At 39.3% G+C, this 23,569-nt stretch overlaps 2 protein-coding genes across 2 annotated transcripts; both read right to left on the reverse strand.

Annotated features, from left to right (window-relative positions):
• Positions 1-169: 169 nt before the first annotated feature.
• On the reverse strand, positions 170-1,783 carry LOC106091265 (dolichyl-diphosphooligosaccharide--protein glycosyltransferase 48 kDa subunit). Its single transcript, XM_013257737.2, has 2 exons — positions 1,579-1,783; positions 170-1,498 (listed from the first exon to the last, which is right to left on the reverse strand). Exons 1-2 carry the CDS (start codon positions 1,718-1,720, stop codon positions 285-287), a joined length of 1,356 nt encoding a protein of 451 aa, XP_013113191.2. The 5' UTR covers positions 1,721-1,783; the 3' UTR covers positions 170-284.
• A 2,363-nt stretch (positions 1,784-4,146) lies between these two features.
• On the reverse strand, positions 4,147-23,209 carry LOC106091285 (intraflagellar transport protein 140 homolog). The gene is made up of 10 exons (XM_013257764.2): positions 23,063-23,209; positions 22,394-22,989; positions 17,272-17,432; positions 16,144-16,592; positions 15,083-16,072; positions 6,455-6,805; positions 6,079-6,333; positions 5,901-6,023; positions 4,583-5,696; positions 4,147-4,473 (listed from the first exon to the last, which is right to left on the reverse strand). Exons 1-10 carry the CDS (start codon positions 23,207-23,209, stop codon positions 4,190-4,192), a joined length of 4,470 nt encoding a protein of 1,489 aa, XP_013113218.2. The 3' UTR covers positions 4,147-4,189.
• Between the last annotated feature and the right edge of the window lie 360 nt (positions 23,210-23,569).

Raw genomic sequence — 23,569 nt, forward strand, 5'->3', positions numbered from 1 at the left:
GTTCCTGCCTCAATTCGTTCTGAGGAAGGATTGATATCAACGTGGTAGTTGTGTGTCCTGCTTGTAACCAAGTGACATGCGTCCCTGCCCAGCCAATACTTTTGCGGTGTGATACTCTAGCTCTATAACGTTGTTTAGGCTTAGGTTAAAAAAAATATGAGGGAACCACTTTTCTTCTTCAAATATAATTTTATTCAAAATTCAATACAATGACTTTTTGTCGTATAAAATGATTCATAGTTCATACTACAAATTTTGTTCATTTAATGCAAACATTTTTAATTTTATTGATTCTTCTTGCCTTCACCCTTTTTGGTGGCACTAGTGGGTGTGGGTTCGTCTTTGAAATGCAAGAAAACAAAGGAGAATAAAAATACCCCAATCATCATCGAGAAGGCGCTGCAATAGTATGGGAAAGCGCTAGGTATAAAGCGCTCATATTGTGTGTGTTCCAAAGGACGCACAGAAACCTGTACATTACTTTGCAACTGGGTGTAACCGGTGCGATCATAGTTCACCTTGAACTGATAGACGCCATAGACATCGGGTATTTTAAACTTAGCCTGATAACGTCCGCCTCCAATGTGTTTAAGGGTTGTGCGTACAAACGGATCGATGCGTACAAATTCCAACTGAACATCGTTGGCATTGAAAGCTTGCCATTTATCTTCTACCAATTCCTCAATGGTTATGGAGTAAACCACGGGATCCGTGATGGTGTATGCTTGTTCTGGAGGCTGTGTTTCACCCTCACGATGGTGCTTAACAGCGGCAACGCGAAGAGCACCGTTTTCACCAAATACCCATTTACTAATCGAGTTAGCAACATCTTGATTGCCCGACTGTTTAAAGCTTTGACCAGATTGAGCATAGGTGACAGCATTTGTAAACGCATCATCCGAAAAGAAGTACAATGAACCTGAGAAAACCACACGAGCATTGTTACGTGCTTGCAAAGCGGCTATCAATAGGGTATTACGTCCCACTGCATGTGGATAGTCTTTGATGGTCTGTTCCGGATTGTAGCTGTATGCAGTGCTTTCCGCTGTTAGCAATTGTAAAACCAAAGAGTTTTCCTTATCAGCTAATAGACCAGTTCCTTTGTACACCAATGGTCTTTTTGCATCGCTACGAGCCTTTCCAACAATCGTAGGAGAATTAATTAAATTCTTTGAGGCGGTAAGTATGGTTGTGTGATCGCCCTTATCGGATACATCATAGTTTAGATGGTCCATAACAGAGGCACCCTCCTCATCGATTTCAAAACCACATTCTGATGCAAATTCTCTTAAAGCATCACCTGATTGCTCACTTCCGGCCACTAGCACATTTCCACCATCGTCCACAAATTGTGCCAACTTCTCAACGCTAAGTTCCCCTCCAAACTCCTCAACACTTGGGGCGAAAATGATCAAATTCTTGTATAGATATTCACCATAGCGGGATAATAGTAGACCCGAATCATCTGCCAGTTTATATGTTAATTTAAATCCCCGATCTGTAGGATTGAAAAAGGGTGTGTATAGCTGAGTGAAAAAAGACCACGTCACAGGCCGCCTTCTTATCGCCAACACTTACCTTGTAATGATTTGAAGAAAATGGAATGCGTTTCGCGTATGGCCAAATTATCTAGCAAGACCAAAGTGTCTGCATTTGATTGGAGTACCGCATCACTACTATGGAACGCTATAAAGGTTATTATGAGTAAATATTTCCACATTTTTATTCCACTGAATTCTGCAGGAAACTCGACCAACAAAGATATACCGGCTATGCCAGGGATGATAATTTTGATAATTTGGTACTCTTTTTTGTTACTTTTTAAACATTGAAAGTAATTCATATGGTACTTAATATGGCTGCGTGCCAAATGATACGAATGTTGTAGGGTTGATAAAAATTTGACGTTTGGTGTGGTGAACAATTTTTGAGTAGCCCGGTAGAGAAGAATACTCTGTGTTGAGCTGAGTATTCTATTCAGCTTTTCAAGCGGAATGCTGTCAAAATCCATATATAAAAAAAAACATCGGCCAAACGCTGAAGGAAAATGGACGAAAAAGTTGTACACTTCTTATGCTGAGGAAAAATGGCAAAAAAATTTAGTGGCAACGCTTGAAACCATTGTCGGCGTCATTTTCGATTGTTTTTTGGTTTCAATGGCTCGTTTTTTATTTTTTTTTTATTTTCTTTATTTGTGAAAAGAATATAAAACCAAACGTGCGATAAAAAAGTACTTTGGTATGAAAATGAAAACAAATGGTTACTGTCTAATTTCACTCGCGAAACAATTAAACATTTCAGCGACAATTCCGAAAGAAGAATAGCATACCAACCCTTAAGTAGGGTATTTTGTTCAGCTTTTTAAAAGGAATGATGGCAAATTTCTTATATAAAAACGTTGAACAAAATTGGCGACACAGTAGTACTCTGCTTATAGTGAGGAAAATGGGAAAAACAATTTAATGGGAACGCTTGAAACCATTGCCGTCATAATTTTTGTTTGCTTTATTGGTTTTTCTTTTTATATTATTTATTTGCGAAAAATATATAAAGCCATAAGTGCAGTTAAAAAACGTATTTTGGTATGAAAATAAAAAAACATGATTTCTGTCAAATTTCGCTCGTGAAACAGTTAAACATTTCAGCGTCTCTTCCGGCAGAATTATAGAATACCAACCATATATTTGTTTACAGGTAGGGGCAGTTGCCCAAAAACAAAATATTGAGTGCAGTTTCTGTCAAAATCAGTGATTAGTGCAACTCTGATTGTGTGTATGTTATTAGTTCGCGCCATTTTTTCCTTGTTTATGTGTGCTATGGTTCTTAACTATAATACACACAAACAACCAAAACTCGTTGACAGATAGTATACTTCGCGAGAAAAAGTTGTATTCAACTGTTTACGGTACACTACCTGGTAGTTATGTCATGCTAGTACCAGATATTAGGAGGGGATAACCCCCGCCGAAAATGTTTTCGGATGTGACGTTCAGCGTACAGCATCATAGGTGGACACGCTAACCTCTGCCCTACGGTGGCCTGCGACTACTACTGTTTGCAAACCTGATAACGAGATGATTGCTGAAACTGATCTTGAATTTAACGGATCACATTCACGTAGGTCTGCAGTCTCTAAGTACGTTTGCAAGAGCTTTCATTTATTAATGTACCAACCATTTATAATTGTAAATGGTTCACGACTTTGCTACGGTAATAATAAACCGTAGGCATTCTTGTTGTCTGATAGCAAATAATGAACGACTTTGCCATTAAGAAAGCCCTGCCGTTAGAACACAGCTGTTGTGATCAAAAATCTGGGGCCGAGTTACCGCATGCGACTAAAATCGTTCGAAATCTCTCTATTGTAAATTATGTAACTCTCTATTGAACGGGAATTTTTGAATTTAAAAACGCAAATGTAGACATTCTTTTCGTCTAATAGTAAATAATGAACGCCTTTGCCTATAAGAAAGCCCTGCCGTTAGAACATAGCTGTTGTGATCACAAATCTGGGGCCAATGCGTGAACGAGTAAAATTGTTCGAAATCTCTCTATTGTGAATTATGTAACTCTCTATTGAAAGGGAATTTTTTAAATTCAAAAACGCAAATGTTTAAATAGGGCATTATTTATAAAAACTTAGACATATACGATACGAAAGCGCACTCGATCACGAATGCGGTAATTCGGCCCCTGGTTTTTATATATTGCCTAAAAACGACTCATTTTGCCTTTGCTGTTGTAGCCACATTTGCATTTGGAGTTGGCAATCCTCGTCAAGCTTTTATAGGTGGAGCATTCCACTATCCGTAACCTTTTGACGCGCCCGGTAGCGGCCAGCTAAGCTTTTCGTGATAACGAACAACACTACACAGATTGAAGCTCAAAGTTCCATCCTTTGTTATCCCATGGCGGGTTGCCTTTTCTATTTAAAAGGGCCTAACGAGCTATCAAAGACAAAGCAAATCAAAAACCTTGCAGAATATTAGATGAAAAATATAAACAAATCAATGGATATAACAAAAATAAAATTAATCCTAAAAATATTTCCTCATACTTATAATTCAGGACTTTTAAAAATTAAAATTTTCGACAGACCTCAAACTGTGTGAAATTGTGATTTACAAATATTACAAAAAATTTAATTTAAAATATTTCCATTTGATTTTATTAATATTAATACATATTTTTAACGCAATACTTCTTGTATTTCCTCCTGATCACTATCGTCACCATTTTCAATGGCATACGTTTGCGTTGGTTTCCAAATTAAATCAAAGTCTAAGTTACACTCTTTAGCGATTCTCTGCACTAGCGATTTATCCAATACGCCGGAAGAGCACCACCCGGGGTCTCTTAAAGATAACTCTTTCAATGCTTTAGCCGCTTCGTTGTATTGTTTAGTGTATGTAAGAGCGCGCACCAACATTGCTATGATATCTGATTGCCGGATGGGTGGCATTTCCGGTTTAACTAGAGAGGAAATTTATAGAGAGAGAGAAAGAGAGAGTTAAAGAGGGTTGCCGTACTACAATAATTTGGATTTTTGTAAATCAAGTTAGTCCTCTCTAGACATACTTACTCAACATATTGCGACACCCAGATATAGCCAATTGATTGTCACCAGTTTGCAATGCGTTTTGTATATCCAAAATACTTTTGACATCAGCCATGGTTCTTTGTAAATTGGCCATTGCTTGCTGACTGTGGCCGCCAAGTTTGCCCAAACACGTAAGAGCTTCTTGCATAGCTTTCAGTGCTTTTTCATAATTGTGATATTCGTCAATTTCAATTTGAGCACAAATCGCATAAAAATTTGCCAAAGAATCATAAGCTTGGCCTTTAGAATAAAATGTTACAATATGCTTCAAAATGTTATTATCATCCTGCCAGTTGAGAGCTTGCAAATAATTGGCAGCCATTATGTAGACTTCATGTTGACGCGACATATTGGCAAAGAAAATAATCTTCTCTGTATTTCCCGATTTCAGCAGACTCTTCATGCCTCTTACTTTATCGCCAGCTTGGGTGAACTTTTTGGTAGCCGTATGATAATCGCCTTGTTGCTGAAGCAACTCACCCAATTGAGTTAAAATGTAAATGCGTGATGCCTCATCCACCTCGCCTTTATTGGGGGTAAGCATTTCGGCCAAATCTTCCGTTATGGGTATACCCTTTTCGACGCATATGTTGATGGCCTTTGTCAATTGCTTTGTTTTGGCCAATAGATGAGCAGCCTTCTGGTGTTGTTCCACACCCATAAAGAATTCGGCACAACGATCTATTAACTCGGGATCCGAGGAAGGTGTTAGCTCAGATGCAATTATTTCCAGTATATCGGGCTGTTCCGATTCAAAGGCCATATCCAAAGCTTTATGCAGCATACCGGCCCGATGATATAACTCTACAGCTCTTTTAAATGAACCCACTTCTTCGAAATATGCTGCAGCTATGGCTTTGTCACGATTTCTAGAAGAACTAGCCACGGCCCACAGTTCATCTTGAAAGTCGTTTTCTTTGCATATGCGTATGGCATTGCTGAATGTTTGGGCGCGTGTATAGAACATAATGGCATCTTGAAATTTGCCTACATTCTCATAGTGGCGGGCCAAATGGTAGCAGGCAGCTCGGTCACCCGATTGTCTAGCTATGGCATCTGCTTTAGATATTTTGCCTAAATAGCAAAGAATTTTAACCTGAAATTAAGTTAAATAACATTGTTATAATGATGTAACACCTACAACGGAGAACCTTCAGCTTAGCTTCTGTGCAAAGGCTTTGGATTATGGCAACAATGTACAATAATTTTTAAAGTTTAAACAGCTGGTTTTCATAACACATAAATGCGGATTTTATGATTAGTGTAAACGTGCTTCTACACACTTTCGTTTATGTCTCACCTGTGAATACCAATCCTCTGCTTTCTGATATATAGTTAAAGCCCCATCCATATCCCCGGCACTCTCCACATATTGACCCCACCATTTCAACATTTTCGGATCGTTGGTATTTTGCATGTAGCGCTGAAATTAAGCGCTATAACTATTGGTCTACTTCCATAGAAAAGACAAAGCATACCTTCATTGCTGTTGGATTCTCCAAAAGTAAACGTGTTATATTTTGTACAGGATTCTGTGTTTTCTCGAAACATTCCAAAGCTCCCGCAATATCACCGCGTTCCACTAATTCCTGAGCCTTTTGGTAGTAGGTATTTTTCAAATGTATTCGGTCATGAGTTTCAGCAACTCCTAGAGCATCATCAATTTTACCAGTTGAACGCAAATGTTTATTAAGTAAATCATAACGGCCGCATTGTTCAAATAATTCCTGAGCCTGGTGTTTGAAGATGGTGGAAAATTGGGACATTTTTAAAGATATTAAACGATGCTCAGAATAACCCGAAATCATGTAAACTTTAAACCATCTTTTTCATGTGTCAAATGTCGCTTCTTACCTTTTCCGGCATATTCAATTCAATTGCCAGCATCGCAGTTTTGGCTTCATCCTCTAGGTCATCGTCTTCCATAGCCTGACGTACGGCACGCACTGAACGAGCCTTACCCAAATGTCCCAAACACACCTTTGCCACATCCAAGCGTTGCGTTGTAATGCACATTTTTGCCAAATTAGACCAAACTGCTTTTGACTGTATCGATCTGATGCTGCGATAGGCAAGATCCATATTTCCCTCTGCCACATGCATGCTAAAGTTTAAAACCATTTTTCGTATCGTACTGTCACTATCCTGGAGATCGCTAAAGTCGTGTAACGGTGTCTGACGTACCAAGTTTATGTCAAGAGTAATCTAAATAAGTGCAAAAAAAGAGAGAATGATAGGAAAATTTGAAAAGAGTGAGGGGGAGAAATTATAGAGCATTTCGATATAATCAAATTGAAATATAAAGAATAAAAAACTTCATATATAAGTTTCTGCTCCATGGAAGGCATTGCAGAATTCCAGAATCCATAATTGTGTAAAGCTGAGTATTCTGTTCAGCTTTTCAAGCGGAGTGCTGTCAAACTCCATATAAAAAAAAAACGTCGGCGAAACGTTGGCTAAAATAGGGGCAAAATTGGTACTCTGCTTATAGTGAGGAAAATGAAAAAAAAAATCAAAGTGGCAACACTTGAAAGCATCGCGGGCATCGTTTTTGTATGTTTTATTAGTTTCAATGGTCTTCAATTATACCAACTCTAAGAGAAGTCGCTATCGAGGTACGCAATGCTACCGAAGCTATTCATAGGGCAATAAAGGGAAACTCTGCATTCAGTAGCAACCACAATTGCCAGATTTTTTGAGAGAGATTCTCAAAATTCCAAATAAATTTCTCCAAAAAATCCCTAATCAAATAATTCTTCCCTAAGAAAATCTCGGAAAGAAAATACTCACTGATTAAAGTGTTGTTTTATAACAAATTTATGTTTTATGCCCACAGTTAAATGATTGGTACATTTTAATTTTGTCATTGTAAGTAATAAACAAGTAAAATGCGATTAAGTTCGGCGGGCCGAACTTTGGATACCCATCACCTAGGATATATACATTAAAAACCTTTACAGTGAAAAATTCATCATTTATGAACCCATAGGAGCTTTATCTAAATATAGTCCAAACTGCACTGTATTCAAGAAGGCTATATAAGAGTCTTACACAACTCATTGTACATTCATCGGTTAATTCATCTTATATAGGCTAAAGAACTTAAATCGGGAGATCGGTATATGTATATGAGAACTATATCCAAACATAGACCGATCTCAACCATATTGAAAACGAATGTCGAGGAGCCTAACATAGCCCATTGTGTCAAATTTCAGTGAAATCGAGTAATAAACGTGCTTTTATTGTCCCAAGAACACAAATCGGGATATCGGTACATATGACAGCTATATCCAAATATAGCCCGATCTTGACCACACTCGGTACGAATTTTGAGGGGCCTAACGCAACTCATTGTACCTAAATTCGGTTAATAAATTCGCCTTTAAAGGGTCTAAAACCTTAAATCAGGAGATCGGTGATATATATGGCAGCTATATCCAAATCTGGATCGACCTGGGCCATATTGAACAAGGATGTTGTGAAGCCTAACACAACTCGCTATACCAAATTTATGGGAAATCAGACAATAAGTGCGCCTTATATGGCCCAAGACCTTAAATCGAGAGATCGGTCTATATGGCAGCTACATCCCAATCTAGACTGATCTGGGCCATACTGAATATATTGAGAGGCCTTACACAACATACTGTCTTAAATTTACCGAAATCGGATAATGAATGTAGCTTCAATGAGCCTTAGTCCTTAAATCGGCAGATCGGTCTATATGGGGGCTATTTCAAAATATAGTCCGATTTAGCCCATCTTAGAACTTAACCTGTCTATGGACGAAAAACGAATCTGTGTAATGTTTTAGCTTAATATCTCTTTTTTTTTAAAGACTGTAGCTTGATTTCAACAGACAGACAGATATATATACTTTATAGGGACGGAAACGTATATTTCGATGTGTTGCAAACGAAATGCCAAATTAATAAACCCCCATCCTTCGATGGTGTGTATAAAAACATTACGTGCAAAATTTCAGCCAATAACAATTGCGGCTCAATTTGTCAAATCGAGAAATAGTTTTATTCGGTTTATTTGAGAGATATTTTAAGTTTTAAACCGAACGTACTTCACACGATGGTTAAAAGTCCTAACAAAACACTAACTGCATTCCAGCTCAATCGGATAACAATTGCAGTTTCCACGGGGTTCAGAGGTCAAGCTGAGAGACCACTTTATATAGGAGCTATATCCGAATCTGAACTTAAATGGCCGATTTGCAAATGGCCCAAAACTTCAATATAGCTTCATTCGTTCGAGCGACATCGTGATTTCTATAAACGGGACGGACATGGCTAGAATTTGCAGCTTTAGTACGGTAGACTAAGGCCTATGTCTATCATATTCATGTACAATTTCTCATCTTGGGATATGCGCGTAAGTGAACATGCTTTCTATTAAATCACACCTAATCCAAAGGTATTAATTAGCCAGCAAAAAACCCAAATTTTTCTACTTTTTCCCCATCAAAATACCCGTACCCATCTCACGAAAAAAATCCCTGTTTGGGGAAATTTCCCCTAATCGGACAACATTGGTAGCAACGTGTAGTGAAATAGAGTGAAATCGGATGAAAGCCATGACATAATTACGCAGGTAGTGTACCGTAAACAGCTGAGTATAATTTTTTCTCGCGAAGTGCACTATCATAGTTAAGAACCATAGCACACACACACAAACAACGAAAAATGGCGCGAAATAGTAACATACACAAAATCAGATTTGCACTAATCACTGATTTTGACAGCTAGTGTACTCAATATTTTGTTGTTTGGCAACTGTCATTACTTGTAAATTAATATATCTTGGTGAAAGCCTCTATACCATAGAAATAAGAGTCGAATGAAAAAATGTGAATGTGAGCAGACCGAGGAACTCAGAAACTAGAAATAGGAAGCAGACAACGGTGCGGTAGCACACTCACGCAAACGGTACTGCCGAGGATATGGAAAGCAAAATTTTCAAAACTATTTGAGTCCGATCCAAGACCAGGTGGAAAAAAATTTCAAAAGCCAGGAGTCAAAAATTGGAGATGATGAATAGAAGATTGAGGTGGTATCTCGTGGCCAACGTATGAAAAAAAAATATAGAGCTCGTCTCGAAAGAGAAACACCCAAACATGTTAAAATTTAATGATCCTCGCCCTAACAGGCAAAAAAACTCGAAAATTAAAAAACTCGGCAGAGCTTGGCCAGGATTCGAACCTAGGCACACGGAGCAACAGCTAGAGCCGTTGCCGTTGTCTAGCGCTCGAAGCCATCAATACAACTTCCAACAGATTTACAGAATCATGTGTATACAATGGGAGTAGTGTAATTTGTGTACACAAAAAATCTGTCATTACACAAAAACACATGCATTGGGAAAAGTACAGCTTATAGACAGGGTTGTCGAGTGTGGTTAATGTGGTGTTTATATCAAAGAGGCGTTTTCGCAAAAAATTCGGTATAAGTACAACATACCAACGCACGGCCCTTGAAGCCTTCACACCTAATATGGCTGATGAGTAATTTTAAACCAAATTAAGAAATGTGTCCCACAGTGGTTGGTATGTGTTGCGATTTCTGGCATTCATTTTACGTTTGCAGAGAAAAATCTCTGATCATTAATTCGTCTCGAAAGGGAAACAAACAAAAATAGCAGTAACTGGGCTATATTGTATATATTAATATTACTACTAGACCATATAATAACTAGGCAACAGAAGACAGCAAATGCGAGGTATACTTATTTCGACATTCCGTTCGTAACATCTCGAAATATTGATCCACAATCCTATAAAGTATAAATATTTTTTATTTATACTTTATAGGATTCAGATCGAAATTCAGAGTCGATCTAGTTATGTCTATACGTCTCTCGAAATAACAATAACGGTTCAATGTGAAAGTAAGCAGCTCGAAATTTAGCAAAGATACTTCTGTCGAAGTGGTCCTTCAACTTGTTTTTGAGCCCTTAGAAGTCGGAATTTTTCGGCTGAAATTTTCCAGGTAGTGTTTTGTTACAACTTCCAACTAACATGCCAATTGCGGTCTAAATCAGTCTATAAACTGATATAGCTTCTATATAAACCGGTTTGATATCTTGAACCTCTAGAAGCCCCAATTTTTATCAAATTTCGCAGACATTTTGAACGTAATTTTGTTAAAACTGAGACGTTGTAGACCACATGGGAGAGAGAGCTGAGACAACGGAAGTCAATATAAGGTTTCTGATGAAGACACACTTTCCACAGGATACGACGGAATACACAGAGACACCAGAATTAAAGAACAATGAGGTTATTCAACGGCTCATCATTAGAGACTTTATGATAAAGAAAACATTGAAAAGCTTTCTACTATTTAAGTCCATTATTGGAATATTTCCGGTGCGCCAGGCAGATTATCTGGCGCACCCTCTATCCGCTAAATTCTCAGCGTGCCCAGGACTCGCATATACCTTGATAATCTGGCAGGAAGTAAGGTCTATACCCAAGCCCGGCAAGACAAGTTATGCTGCACTAAAGGTCTAAAAACCTATAAGCCTCATGTGCTTTCTACTCGAACCAATCCAATCCTTAGACCAGAGTTGACAAAGAGGTGATTTTTAATAATATGATTAAAAGTCGATACACTGATCCTATCCTTAGACCAGTAGCGGGTGAACAGGGTCCTTAGGTATTGGATAAGACATGTGCTAAGGAGTAGGTGGATACATTGTGCGTCCCATTAGTCAAGGAATATTTGGTTCAGGGGAAGATTATATCGCCACTCCTTTGGGTGACCATCATGAATAGCGTACCCGATGCAAACGATATTGTAAAACATCGAAGCTGTAGGAGTCCGAATCGGCCAGAAGGGTCTTGAAAATGGTATACGACAGGGCTAGAATTTGGGGTATGAACGTAAAACCCGAAAAGACGGAAATTTGCACCATACTGCAGGCGGAAGTCCTAGCAATTACGGAATGCATGAGCTGGTATGGTCTAAAAGCAAGGACGTGGGGTGTGATTGTATTTACAGAAAGTAAGTTGACCATTAAGTCCTGGAGTGTAAGAAGGAGATTAACGCCTGCTCTGAGGATGGCAAGATCCGCGTTCTTGCATTAGTGTATTGTGTCCTATCTTTTGTGTGCTTGTTCCTGTTGAATATTCAGATTCAGGAACTCTGCAACTAAGTTGGAGTGTGTCCCGAGAGATCTGGGTCTGAGTTGAGTTAAAAGGGTGATAAACATGTAGGAGGATCCGGATCCTAATTGAGCCCAAACTACTAGTGGTTCTCTTATGTAGCACTGAAGCTCTCGCTTTAGGTCATGAAGATCCACCTTTAGGCTTCTGGGCGGTGGTTACTTATCCACAAGATTATGATTTGCATGGTCCTGCGATAACAGCCTGAAGGTATTGCGTAGGCAGCATGCAATTATGCCTTCGCACGGATAGGGTCTTTGTCTCTTGAAGAAGGGAGACAGCACATCGCAGTGCGAAGATCAGCATTCTGACAGATCTGAACTGTTTGTCACATAGCCGACAATACCACATTGGCGCTGTATAACTTACCACTAACCGGCCAATTGCTTTGTACGTGGTAAACCATGTTGACAAAGAAACCTGCAAGACAAGTTACTTGAGGACATTATTTGGGTGCCTGGCCATAGCGGATGAGTTGGTCTTGAAGGCCAGAGGACTGCCATCAGTAAACTTGGTGAATTCGAAGTCTTTAAAGGAGATGCAGTCCGAATTGAGGAAATGGACGGCAAATGCGCATGTAACACTATCGACAGTCTACGTAAGGAGGGTGAAAATCCTATGGGGAGATCTTTTGGCGACACAATACTGGACTGGAACCAACCTAGGGGCTTTAAATGGAGAACAATAAGGGATTTTTTTTAATAGTACAGAATTCCTGACTTAGATTTTTTCGAGGTTAGTTTTTTAGTATTTATAGTGGACAGCAAGTCGATCGATCACTACCTTAGGTGTATACTCATAGTTCCATGGGCCGCAGATTCTTTTCAACCTAACCATGTACAAATAAATTTATAACCCAAAAAAAATAATAAAAAATCGAGTCACCTTCTTATACCCTCCACCATAGGATGGGGGTATACTAATTTCGTTACTCTGTTTGTAACTCCTCGAAATATTCCTCTGAGAACCCATAAAGTGTATATATTCTTAATCGTCATGTCATTTTAAGTCGATCTAGCCATGTCCATCCGTCTGTCAGTCGAAAGTACGCTAACTTTCCAAGGAGTAAAGCTACCCACTTGAAATTTTGCACGAATATCGGTCCATGTGTCTATATAGCTGCCCTATAAACCGATCTCGGATATTGACTTCTTGAGTCACTAGAGGGCGCAATTCTTATCAGATTTGGCTGAAATTTTGTATGATATGTTTTGTTATAATTTCCAACAACTGTGTTAAGTGTGGTTCAAATCGGTACATAACCTGATATAGCTGTAATATAAACCGATCTGGGGTCTTGACTTCTTCAGCCTCTATAGAGCGCAATTCTAATCCGATTTGGCCGAAATTTTGCATGAAGTGTTTTGTTATGACTTCCAACAACTGTGTTAAGTATCTTTCGAATCAGTCCATAACCTAATATAGCTGCCATATAAAACGATCTTGAATCTTGACTTCTTTGCCTGAAATTTTGCAAGAGGTGTTTTAAATGAGTTCCATATAAACCGATCTGGGATCTTGACTTCTTGAGCATCTAGAGGTCGTAATTATTATCCGATTTGGCGGAAATTTTGCATTAATGATAATGATTTTATAATGATTTCCATCAACTGTATGGTCCAAATCGGTTCATAACCTGATATAGCTGCCATTTATACCGATCTTGGACCTTGACTTCTTGAGCCAATAAACGGCGCAATTCTTATCCGAGTTGGCTTAAATTTTGCCCGTTGTGTTTTGGTATCACTTGCAATAACTGTGTTAGGTATGGTTTAAATCGGTTCATAACCTGATATAGCTGCTATATTAACCGATTTTGGGTCTTGACTTCATGAGCCATTAGAGGGCGAAATTTTCATCCGATTTGGCTGCAATTTAGCATGAAATGTTTTGTTATGACTTCCAATAACTGTGCTAAGTATGGTTAGAATCGGTTCATAACCTGATATAGCTGCCATATAAACCGACCTTGGGTCTTGATTCCTTGAGCCACCAGAGGGCGCAATTCTTGTCCGATTTGGCTGAAATTTAGCACGAAGTATTTTGTTATGGCTTCCAACAACTGCGATAAATATAAATCAAATCTGGACATCAGGTTATGTCCAGATTTGATTTAGCTGCCATGTAAACCGATCTGGTAACTTGATTCCTTAAGCCTCTAGAGGGCGCAATTCTTATTTGATTTTGCTGAAATTTTATACAATGGCTTCTCCTATGACCTTCAACTTACGTGTCTAATTTGGTCTTAATCGATCTATAGCCTCATATAGCTCCCACATAAACCGATCTCCCGATTATGCTTCTTGAGCCCCTATAAGGCGCAATTCTTAACCGAATGAACTGAAATATAACCCAATGACTTCTACTATGGTCTTCAACATTCAATTCACTTATGGTACGAAACGGACTATAACTTGATATATCTCCAGTAGCATAACAATTCTTATCTATTTTTCTTTGTTTGCCTAAAAAGAGATACCGCGCAAAGAACTCGACAAATCCATGATCCATGATGGAGGGTATATAAGATTCGGCCCGGCCGAACTTAGCACGCTCTTACACCCCCCGTTAGCCGAGTTGGTGGTGTGCTTGGATTACCAGTGCAGGGGTCGTGGGTTCGATTCCCGCCAGAAGCCTTGGTCTGTCGCTACTGTGGTATCACAATGGACTTAAAATTGTCTAAGTGGGTCTGTAAAGCACTGCCACTCTTACCTAATCTACTTGTTTTTTAAAGTACTACTAAATTTGCTAGGAACATTAAGAAACGGGGGATACTTCTCTCATATCAATGAGTGCGATCCGATTAATGTTTTAACTAAATGATAAGGAGCTCCTTTTGCCGAGTGCGAACGATGTGCCGCAAAGAGACACCACTTGGTAGAGAAGTTTTCACATGCCAGGATACATCACGAATGTAATAAGGGCAAAAACCATCACTGATGTTCACGCCCGGAATTGAACCAAGGCGTTCGGCGTCATAAGCGGACATGCTCACCTCTGCGCCACGGTGGCCTTCAGTTTTTCAAAGCAAGCCCAAAATTTCGCTTGCGATATGTTATTGCATTTCTTATTTTAACGAAAATATCGGGTAGAGCCGGGTACTGCCCTTTGCCAAAATTTTCAACAATTTACTTTTTAGTTTTGATTTTCTTGAAAATTTTGGTTTTCATAAAATATTTCTTCGAAATGTGATGTAGTCGAGAATTTTTATGAATTTTCATTTTCACAAAATTTCGTCGAACTTTCCTTTTTATGAAAAATTTCATTAATTTTAGTCAACATTTTCTTGAAACTTAAGAACTTACCAGATTTGGTATGCAAATATTCAGCAGTTGTTCACCAGGTGCCAATAGCTTCTTTTCCAATACATTAAGTTTATTATCTTCCGAGTAGAAAAATATCCAGACATTTGTTTCTATGAAATTACCCTCATTGGCCTTATTGCGATGTCCAGATGTCATTGCTTTGTCGTTGGCTGGCTGTTCTCTCATTGATTTGATTTCTATAGCCAAGAGTCGGGGCTCTTCGGCATCCCACCATAAGGAGACAGGCATACAAGAATCTGGTAGCGAATTTTCCGCACTCCTTAAATCGCACTCCATCAAGAGATTCTTTTCAAAGTCCCAACAATACAGAATGGATTTGGGTAGAAAACTTCGATTGGCTATAATCAGAGACAAATGCGTTCCTGCCGAGTTGCACTTCACTAAGATAACCTCTCCAAAATCTTCAAATAGATCATAGGCTGATTTGGCAGGGAACAAAAGTTTGGGATCATGTCTTGACACATCATAGGATCTGATGTAGCCATTCATAGTAAATATGGATAAATATGAGCCGCTAACATCCATACCAATTATCTTGCCTTCTGTGCTGCTTGACATGATCTTGTGCAGGACTACGCCACCAATTGAAAATATGGTTACATCTATGGTGGTCAAACAAAATACGTTTTGATGGCGTAGCCCCAAGGCTAAACATTCGGCATTGAAAGTTTGCAGAAATTTCACAATGAGTTGATTGGGGGGTTTTTCACTTTTTACACTATCACTTGAAGATGTCTCAATGGCATTTCCCACATCTGCCAAACGCTCCATGTCCTTGTCAATGGCATAGGTGGAAATGCTACGACCATTGCTCAGGACAATGTTGGAGTGGTCCAAGGCTATGGAGGTAACACTGAAGTCAGCTTGAACCGTACAGCTTCTGTGATCAATGTGTTCTACGAAAATATTACGGGCACTTTGTTGAACTGCCCATAAGTCGCGGGTATGAAATGAGATGAGTGGTTGTTCCTAGAATTGAAATTTAATAAAAACAAATGAACTTCAAGGGGAAGTTTAAAATCTTATGTATGTTCTCCTACCTTCATAACATAGACATTGGAGACACAATTAACCAAGAGGCAGGGTTTGGCTAACTCATTAAATCCCCAGAGGCATTGTTTAATGCAACCTCTTACATAGGAAACGTTGGTCAATTTCCACATATCTTCGGGAGCAGCCGCCTTATAGCCCACATTACGTTTCCACGTATACAAATTGCCCAAATTAGTTCCAGCACACAATGCTTGGTTGTCGCCAATGTAGGTAATGCAGGTAAAATGTTCATTGGAATTTTGGGCATTTTTCAAAAGGCGCCCCGTGCCACTCAAATGATTAGACATTGAATTATTTTCTGTACTATCCTGACTGAAGAAATTCGAGGCGGAGGATTGATATTCCAAAACGGATGATGTGGTGGCGCTTGGCAAATCCATTTTTAGCAAATAATTATCACTTTTTTCAATATCCCAGATGCGCACAGATAGATCACCTAAAATATTGTCAAAAAATGTTTTTACCAAAATTGGGTTAGGTTTAAGTGACAGTCTGCAATCAGAATCAGAAATTTTTGTCTATTGTGATACTACGGAAATAATTTAAGGAAAATGCCTTCTAGTTCCTAATGTTGAAACAGCGAGATGGTTTAAAAAGTCAATGTTCACATTCACTAATTCAGATATTACGTGTTTTTCTTGAAAACATGCATAAACCCGTAACATCCAGGGACCAAGCTTTGAATAACCACTACACACTTGAATACTTATACCACGGTGCCATATTCGACAGGTTGATTGACCATCTTCGACCAATGTTATAAAAGAGTGCCTTACCAATATATGGTTTGAGAATTATTGGGTTGCCCAAAAAGTAATTGCGGATTTTTTAAAAGAATGTAAATGCATTTTTAGTAAAACTTAGAATGAACTTTAATCAAATATACTTTTTTTACACTTTTTTTCTAAAGCAAGCTAAAAGTAACAGCTTATAACTGACAGAAGAAAGAATGCATTTACAGAGTCACAAGCTGTGAAAAAATTTATCAACGCCGACTATATGAAAAATCCGCAATTACTTTTTGGGCAACCCATAAATAGGCCTGGTAATTGAAATGAATCGAAACTTTTGAGTTCTCCTTCCAGATCCAGGCAATTATACCCATCATTACTTACCCGTTATTATGGCCAATGTAGAACCAACCCATGTTATGGCGCCTTTCTTTCCGGTTAGTTTACAGCTCAACTTAACGCGATCTAATTCTGTTAAAATTCCCGTTGACTCAACCAAATACAATATGACAGACATATCCTCTGTTAAGCATATAACGGCATCCCTAAATACAGAGATAAAAACATACATTTTTATTAAAATTGCTAAAATTTTATATCCTAGGGGGTACATCTATTTGTATTTTTGGATTATTCGATAACCGATAGACGATTAACCGATTATTCGTTTAATTGGCTATGACAGAACATTTGTTCCACTAGCCAAACGTAGAATAGCGTTCTAAGCGCCTCGATCTTATGTGCTCATTCTAAAATCTCTGACACCAAGTTTCGAGGTGTCTCCCACCACTTTATCTTTCCATCGGGCTTTTGGTCTTCCCGGTTTGCGTGTACCACCGTGTTTGCCTTCAAAAGGATTCTTCATCCATTCTGACAACAAGACCTAGCCAACGCAGCCGTTGTATTGTAACTATGCTATCGCCAACTTGTCCATATATTTTGCGAAGAATCTTTCTCTCAAACACTCCAAACACTCAAACACTCCTCATCTGCTTTCACCATATAACAACACGGGTTGTATCAGTGTTTTGAATAGTGTAATCTTCATCTGGCAAGAGGTGGCCTTGTTTTAAAACTCCTTACATAGTCCAAAATAGCATCAGTTTGCCAGTATTATTCTTCGCTTTATCTCAAAACTGGTTACAGCGTCGCCGAGCTAGATAAAGTTGCTGAATATCTCAAAATAGTGGTTCCCAACTTTCTCAATTTTCTTTATCTGCTCGGTTGTACAAAGGCGTTTTTGGAGTTGAAACCATCCATTTCGTCTTATCTTCATTTACTGCCAGACCCATTTTCACTGACTCTCTTTCGATTCTTTCAAGGGCAGCAGTTACTACTTTACTTCCGGTGACCGACCCATGATGTCGATGTCGTCGGCATAGGCGAGTAGCATGTGTTCTCCGGTGATTAGTGTGTTATTTCTATTAACATCTGCATCTCGTATAATCTCCTCCAACAGGATATTAAAGAGATCACACGATAGGCTGTCTCCTTGTCTGACACCTTGTTTGGTATTAAATGGTTCGGAGAGATTCTTTCCTATTCATACTGAGGAACGAGTGTCAGCAAGTGTCATCCAGCAGAGTCTTATTAATTTTGCAGAGATACGATACTTTGAACGTAAAGGAGTATCGAAAGCGGCTTTGTAGTCAACAAAGAGATGGTAGGTGTTGATTTGTCCTTCTTGGTTCTTTTCCACGATTTGGCGCAGTGTGAATATCTGGTCCAGGGGGGATTTATCATTGATAGGGCCCAATTATCTCATTGACTTTTGGTTTCACATATCTTTCACACACTACGCTCGAGAATATCTTGTATGCGATGGGGAGGAGACTTATTCCTCGGTAGTTGGCACATTCCCCATCTAGTCTCCTTTCTTGTGTTCGGGACATAGTATGCTGAGGTTCCAATCATAGGGTATGCGTTCTTTTAGCCAGATTGCGCAGATAAGCTGATGTGACGCCATCAGTCTTAAATAGTTCACCGGGTAACCCGTCGGCTCCTGCCGCCTTGTTTTTCTTCAATCGGGTCACTGCTATTTGGATCTCATTCTGACTAGGAGGAGGTAAACATTCTAAACCATCATCATTGATTGTTTCTGCGGTATCCTCTTTGCCGCCAACGTCGGACACTAGCAGTTGGGTAACATGTTCTTTCCATATCCTCAGCATATTATCTGTGTCAGTTACCAGATTTCCTTCTTTGTCTCTGCAGGAGGATGTGACTGCACCAAAGCCATCGGTTTGATGTTTAATCTTTTAGGAGAATTTCCGGACTTCATTATGACTACTGTACATCTTAATTCGCCCAAACTTACGTCTTTCCATTCCCTTTTTCTTTCTGCGGAATAGACGTTCCTCTTCTCTCGCTACTGATTGCAGGGTTGCTCTATATGCCGCATTCTTGGCTTCTGTAGCATTTCGATACTCTTGGTCGTACCATGGGTTTCTTGAAGGAGGCTTTCAGTACCCAAGTACGGATTTCGCGGCATTTTCCATGAAGTGGGCAATAGTTTGCAATGAGCCATTATATAATCGGAACAAGGAATGCTTTCATCAAGCAGTTGGGTCAGTCGAGTGGAGTATGACGCTGCCATTTGCTGTGTTTGCAGCTTTTCAATGTCCAGCTTCCGTGCAGTGTCAGATCGTACTTTGCTCGCCATGTTCAAACGGGTGCAAACCTTTGCTGCAACAAGGTAATGATCCGAATCTATATTCGCTCCACGGATTGATCGTACATCTAACACGGTGGATGAATGCCTTCCATCTATCACAACGTGATCAATTTGGTTCCTTGTGTTTTGATCGGGTGACAGCCATGTGGCTTTGTGAATATTTTTATGTTGAAATCTGGTGCTACTAACTACCATGTTTTTTGCCGCAGCGAAATCTATCAGCCTCAATCCATTACTGGACGTTATCTCGTGGAGGCTAAACTTTCCGCCTGTTGGACCAAAAATTTCTTCCTTCCCTATCTTCGCATTAAGACCTCCCAGGTCATATTCTCTCTCTAGGCTCTCGTAGAAAATATCCTTGATCTGCTCGTCTTTGTCTTTCATCCGGGATATGGGCACAAATAAGGCTGATGTTGAACAATTTGGCTTTTATGCGGATTGTGGCTAGCCTCCCATCCACGGGAGTAAAGCTGGAGACAAGGTGTTTCAGTCGTGTTTTGGCATCTATAGTATAGTTTGTCACCGTTTGGTGTTGTAGTGACGCCATTCCCAGTCCATCGCACTTCATGTAAGGCGGTAGTATCTGCCTTGTATTACTCTAATACATCCGTCAGCGCGTATACTGCACCTTTTCTATAAAGAGTGGTGACATTACAGGTGCAGATGCGCATATCAAGCTTCTTTTTTCGTTTGCGTGGGTCGTCAACGTTGGGGGTCCGTTTTCTTTTTCCCTTGTTTCTCATAGTAGTTCTCATAGTTTTCCGGGGGTGGGTTACTGATCCAGCGCTCCAAGAGCGTGGGTTTTATGGGATTGCATATGAATCCCTCGTTGTGGCGAGCCGCTTGCTCCAAGATCCGACGCTCGCCCTCAGCCGCCCTAACCTTAATGGTTTAATATGTCTAACAAAATAAAACGGGACATTTTTTGAGATCTTTTTCTTCAAATATGTCGATTTTAATTGTAAATAGGGAAAATGTACCCGATTTATTTGATCTACCTTTTTGAACTTTAGTAAAATATTTCCATCCCAATCGAATGAAATTTTACGCAAGTGGGGCCCAAATGATCAAAAACAAATCAGACAAATGACACAATTCACATGTTTTAAGCTTTCTTTACTTCCAAACGATAAATCGATTAACCTCCCAAATTATTCTATTATTTGTTTAAAAAAATTTATAATTTTCGATAGTTCGATTTTTTTAAAAGTCATGAATAATCGATTAATCGACTTAAAATTAATCGAGTTATTAATCGAAACCTATTATATACCCTCCACAAGGGATCGTGTGTATTAAGTTCTTTCCACGGTTTCTCCTTAGATAATGGAAGATTATAACTACCCATGGAATTTTTTTACATATTTGGATAGGAACAATTATCTGTTGGTGCTCAAGAAGATAGATTGGGATAATACCTAAATTGATTTCGAAGATCATAAGATAAGTCATCGTGCAGAATTTCAGCCGAGTCGAATAAGAATTGCGCCCTCTATAGAGAGTCTCCGTAAAGGGAGCTATGCCATTTGGTTATGAACCAATTAGGATCATATTTGGCATAATAGTCTAAATAATAAATAGTCCCATAAATTTTATATTTTCGTGGTTATCATGACATTTTAATTCGATCTCGCCACATCTGCCTGTCCCGTAGTCAGCCAGTCTGTGGAAATCTAATCTAAGTCTAAACGAATAAATCAATTCGCTTAAAATTTCGCATAGGTACTTTTAATCGATGTTGGTTGTTGTTGTTTAAGCCACATTTTCATGTTTAGTTGGTGATCCTCTTTAAGCTCCTGTGTGAGACGCGGGAACAAGCTTTGGGTTTTTAAAGACGCCAATAACTCGCCTTGGCATATCCATCATCATAGGCAATCACTATTTGTGCAAGAGCCGGTGCCAACCGGCTTCTCACTGAGACTCTCCGCTCGATATCGGTGTTTGTCCGCGACTGCCGTTGCAGCTACTCCGTATAGAGCATTCCACTATCCGCCCGGTAGCTTGCAGTTAAGCTTCTCGTGACAGCAATGAACACCACATAGATCGGACCTGTGTGGTGCTTAGAGCTATCCCGTGCCAATTAACCGAATCATGTATACTACTGAAGTAGTGCAATTGCCGCAGAAAAAAAAGTCTGTCATTGCACAAAAACACATGCATTGGGAAAAAGTACAGCTAATAGACAGGGTTGTCGAGCGTGGTTAATGTGGTAATTGTATCATAGATGCGTTTTCGCAATTAATACGATTCAAATGCAACATACCAACACACGGCCCCTAAAGCCATCACACCTAATATGGTTGAAAAGTCTTCTAACCAAAGACCAAACGTCCCATATTGGTTGGTGTGTGTTGCTATATTTGGCTTTCCTTTTCCATTTGCAATCTATGATCATTGAGCTCGTCTCGAAAGAGAAACAAACACAAATCGGTTCTAGTTTAGATATATGTAGCTCTTATAGAAACCCATTTCCCGACTTGACTTCTTGAGCCCATTAAGGGCATAATTCAGCCAATCTGATTTGGCTGCAGTTTTGCACAATGACTTCTCCTGTGACATCCAACATCCATGCCAAGTATGGTCCATAACCCGATGTAGCTTCCATATAAACTATTCTCCCGTTTGTATTTCTCAAGCATCTAGAGGGCGCGATTCTTATTCAAATATATACAAAACCCATAGGATTTATTGGTTTAACACCCTTTCTTAGTATCTGTTCTTAAACAGAAGTTGTCAGTATCAACAGCTACTCTTCATATGCAACCCACCTTTTTTTAAGAGAATCCCGGCAAGTAATATTATTTATTTTAGTTAAAATAACTTTGTACTTACTTTTTGGGATGCCACAACATTTGTGTTATCGAAACCGTACTATTTGCCAAAACTTCGGTGCATGTACCTCCCTGATTTATATAGTACATATGACCCACCTGGGTACAGACGAAGAAACAATAATTGTCCTTTATATCGTTATGTGTTGCTGTGCGTACAGCAGTGCGAGGCCTCCAATTTGTCAGGGTGTCCAAAGCCGTCTCGTCTCCGGCAACAGCAGCCTTTGCCAAATTCACCATTTCCTCGCGTAGCTCACTGCAAATGGTACGCCGAAAAGTGATAAGGGAAAGTACATCACGCAAATCGTGGGAGAACATAGTAAGGAACTGATATTGGCCATCACAGCGCCAACCGGTAAGTAAACCCATGGTATCGGCTGTAACCATGCGACCGCCCTGCTCGCTGAATTCAATTAATATGATGGCTGCCTTATGGGGACCACTAACCGAGGCAAATTCACGATGGCCATTAAACCACACATGAATATCACCATTTTCCCAGCAACTCACAAGCAGAATTCTTTCCGGATGCCAGGCCATAGCGGTACACTGTGATGTAGGATGCATGGGATAGGTAACATCCCGCTGAGGTTCTCCCTAAAAAATGCAACTCAATTTTATTCACCACAATCGTTTTTTTTGTCTTATTATTGTTTTTTATATGACTTACTGTGTCCGTAAATACTGTCACCGAACCACCACGTTCTTGGCTATAGGAAGCCACCGCAAATATGGGTTCACGAAAATGCCATGAACCTATGGTACCCACTGCATCTGAATCCAAAAATTCTACTTTGGTATCAAATAGAAGTGTCATATTCGTTGAAAGTAATTTTAGCGAATATTTTTCAAAATCTATCCTCTTTTGTCCATGGCAAAGTCCTTTTAATGGTTACCATGGTAACACCTTACCTGAGAAATTGTCCTAACAACCCTCCCAGTGGGGAAGGTAATTCTACTCGAATAACTGAGGACACTAACATAAACAGACCACAATAAACGATGACAATCATGTCTTGCAAGCTTGTTTCTATGGAATGGCACGACAAGAGAATTCAATACAAGCCCATTACCTCAACGGACAGACCAACGGACACACAGTGTAATAAAGAGAAATAATTTGAAATGTAAGAGAACCGAAAGCACTATGGGATAAGTTGAAAACATAGCATAAAAA

The sequence above is a fragment of the Stomoxys calcitrans genome, chromosome 4 (assembly GCF_963082655.1).
Source record: "Stomoxys calcitrans chromosome 4, idStoCalc2.1, whole genome shotgun sequence".
Lineage (NCBI taxonomy): Eukaryota > Metazoa > Arthropoda > Insecta > Diptera > Muscidae > Stomoxys > Stomoxys calcitrans.

Excerpts from the sequence above, each read along its gene's own strand:
- LOC106091265 (XM_013257737.2), bottom strand. The coding sequence starts at position 1,720 with ATGTGGAAATATTTACTCATAATAACCTTTATAGCGTTCCATAGTAGT. Across the intron at positions 1,499-1,578 it reads TTTCTTCAAATCATTACAAG|ATCGGGGATTTAAATTAACA; the intron begins GTAAGTGTTGGC and ends TCAATCCTACAG.
- LOC106091285 (XM_013257764.2), bottom strand. The coding sequence starts at position 23,209 with ATGACACTTCTATTTGATACCAAAGTAGAATTTTTGGATTCAGATGCA. Across the intron at positions 16,073-16,143 it reads CCAATGTCTATGTTATGAAG|GAACAACCACTCATCTCATT; the intron begins GTAGGAGAACAT and ends TTTCAATTCTAG. Across the intron at positions 6,806-15,082 it reads ATATTTGCATACCAAATCTG|ATTACTCTTGACATAAACTT; the intron begins GTAAGTTCTTAA and ends GCACTTATTTAG.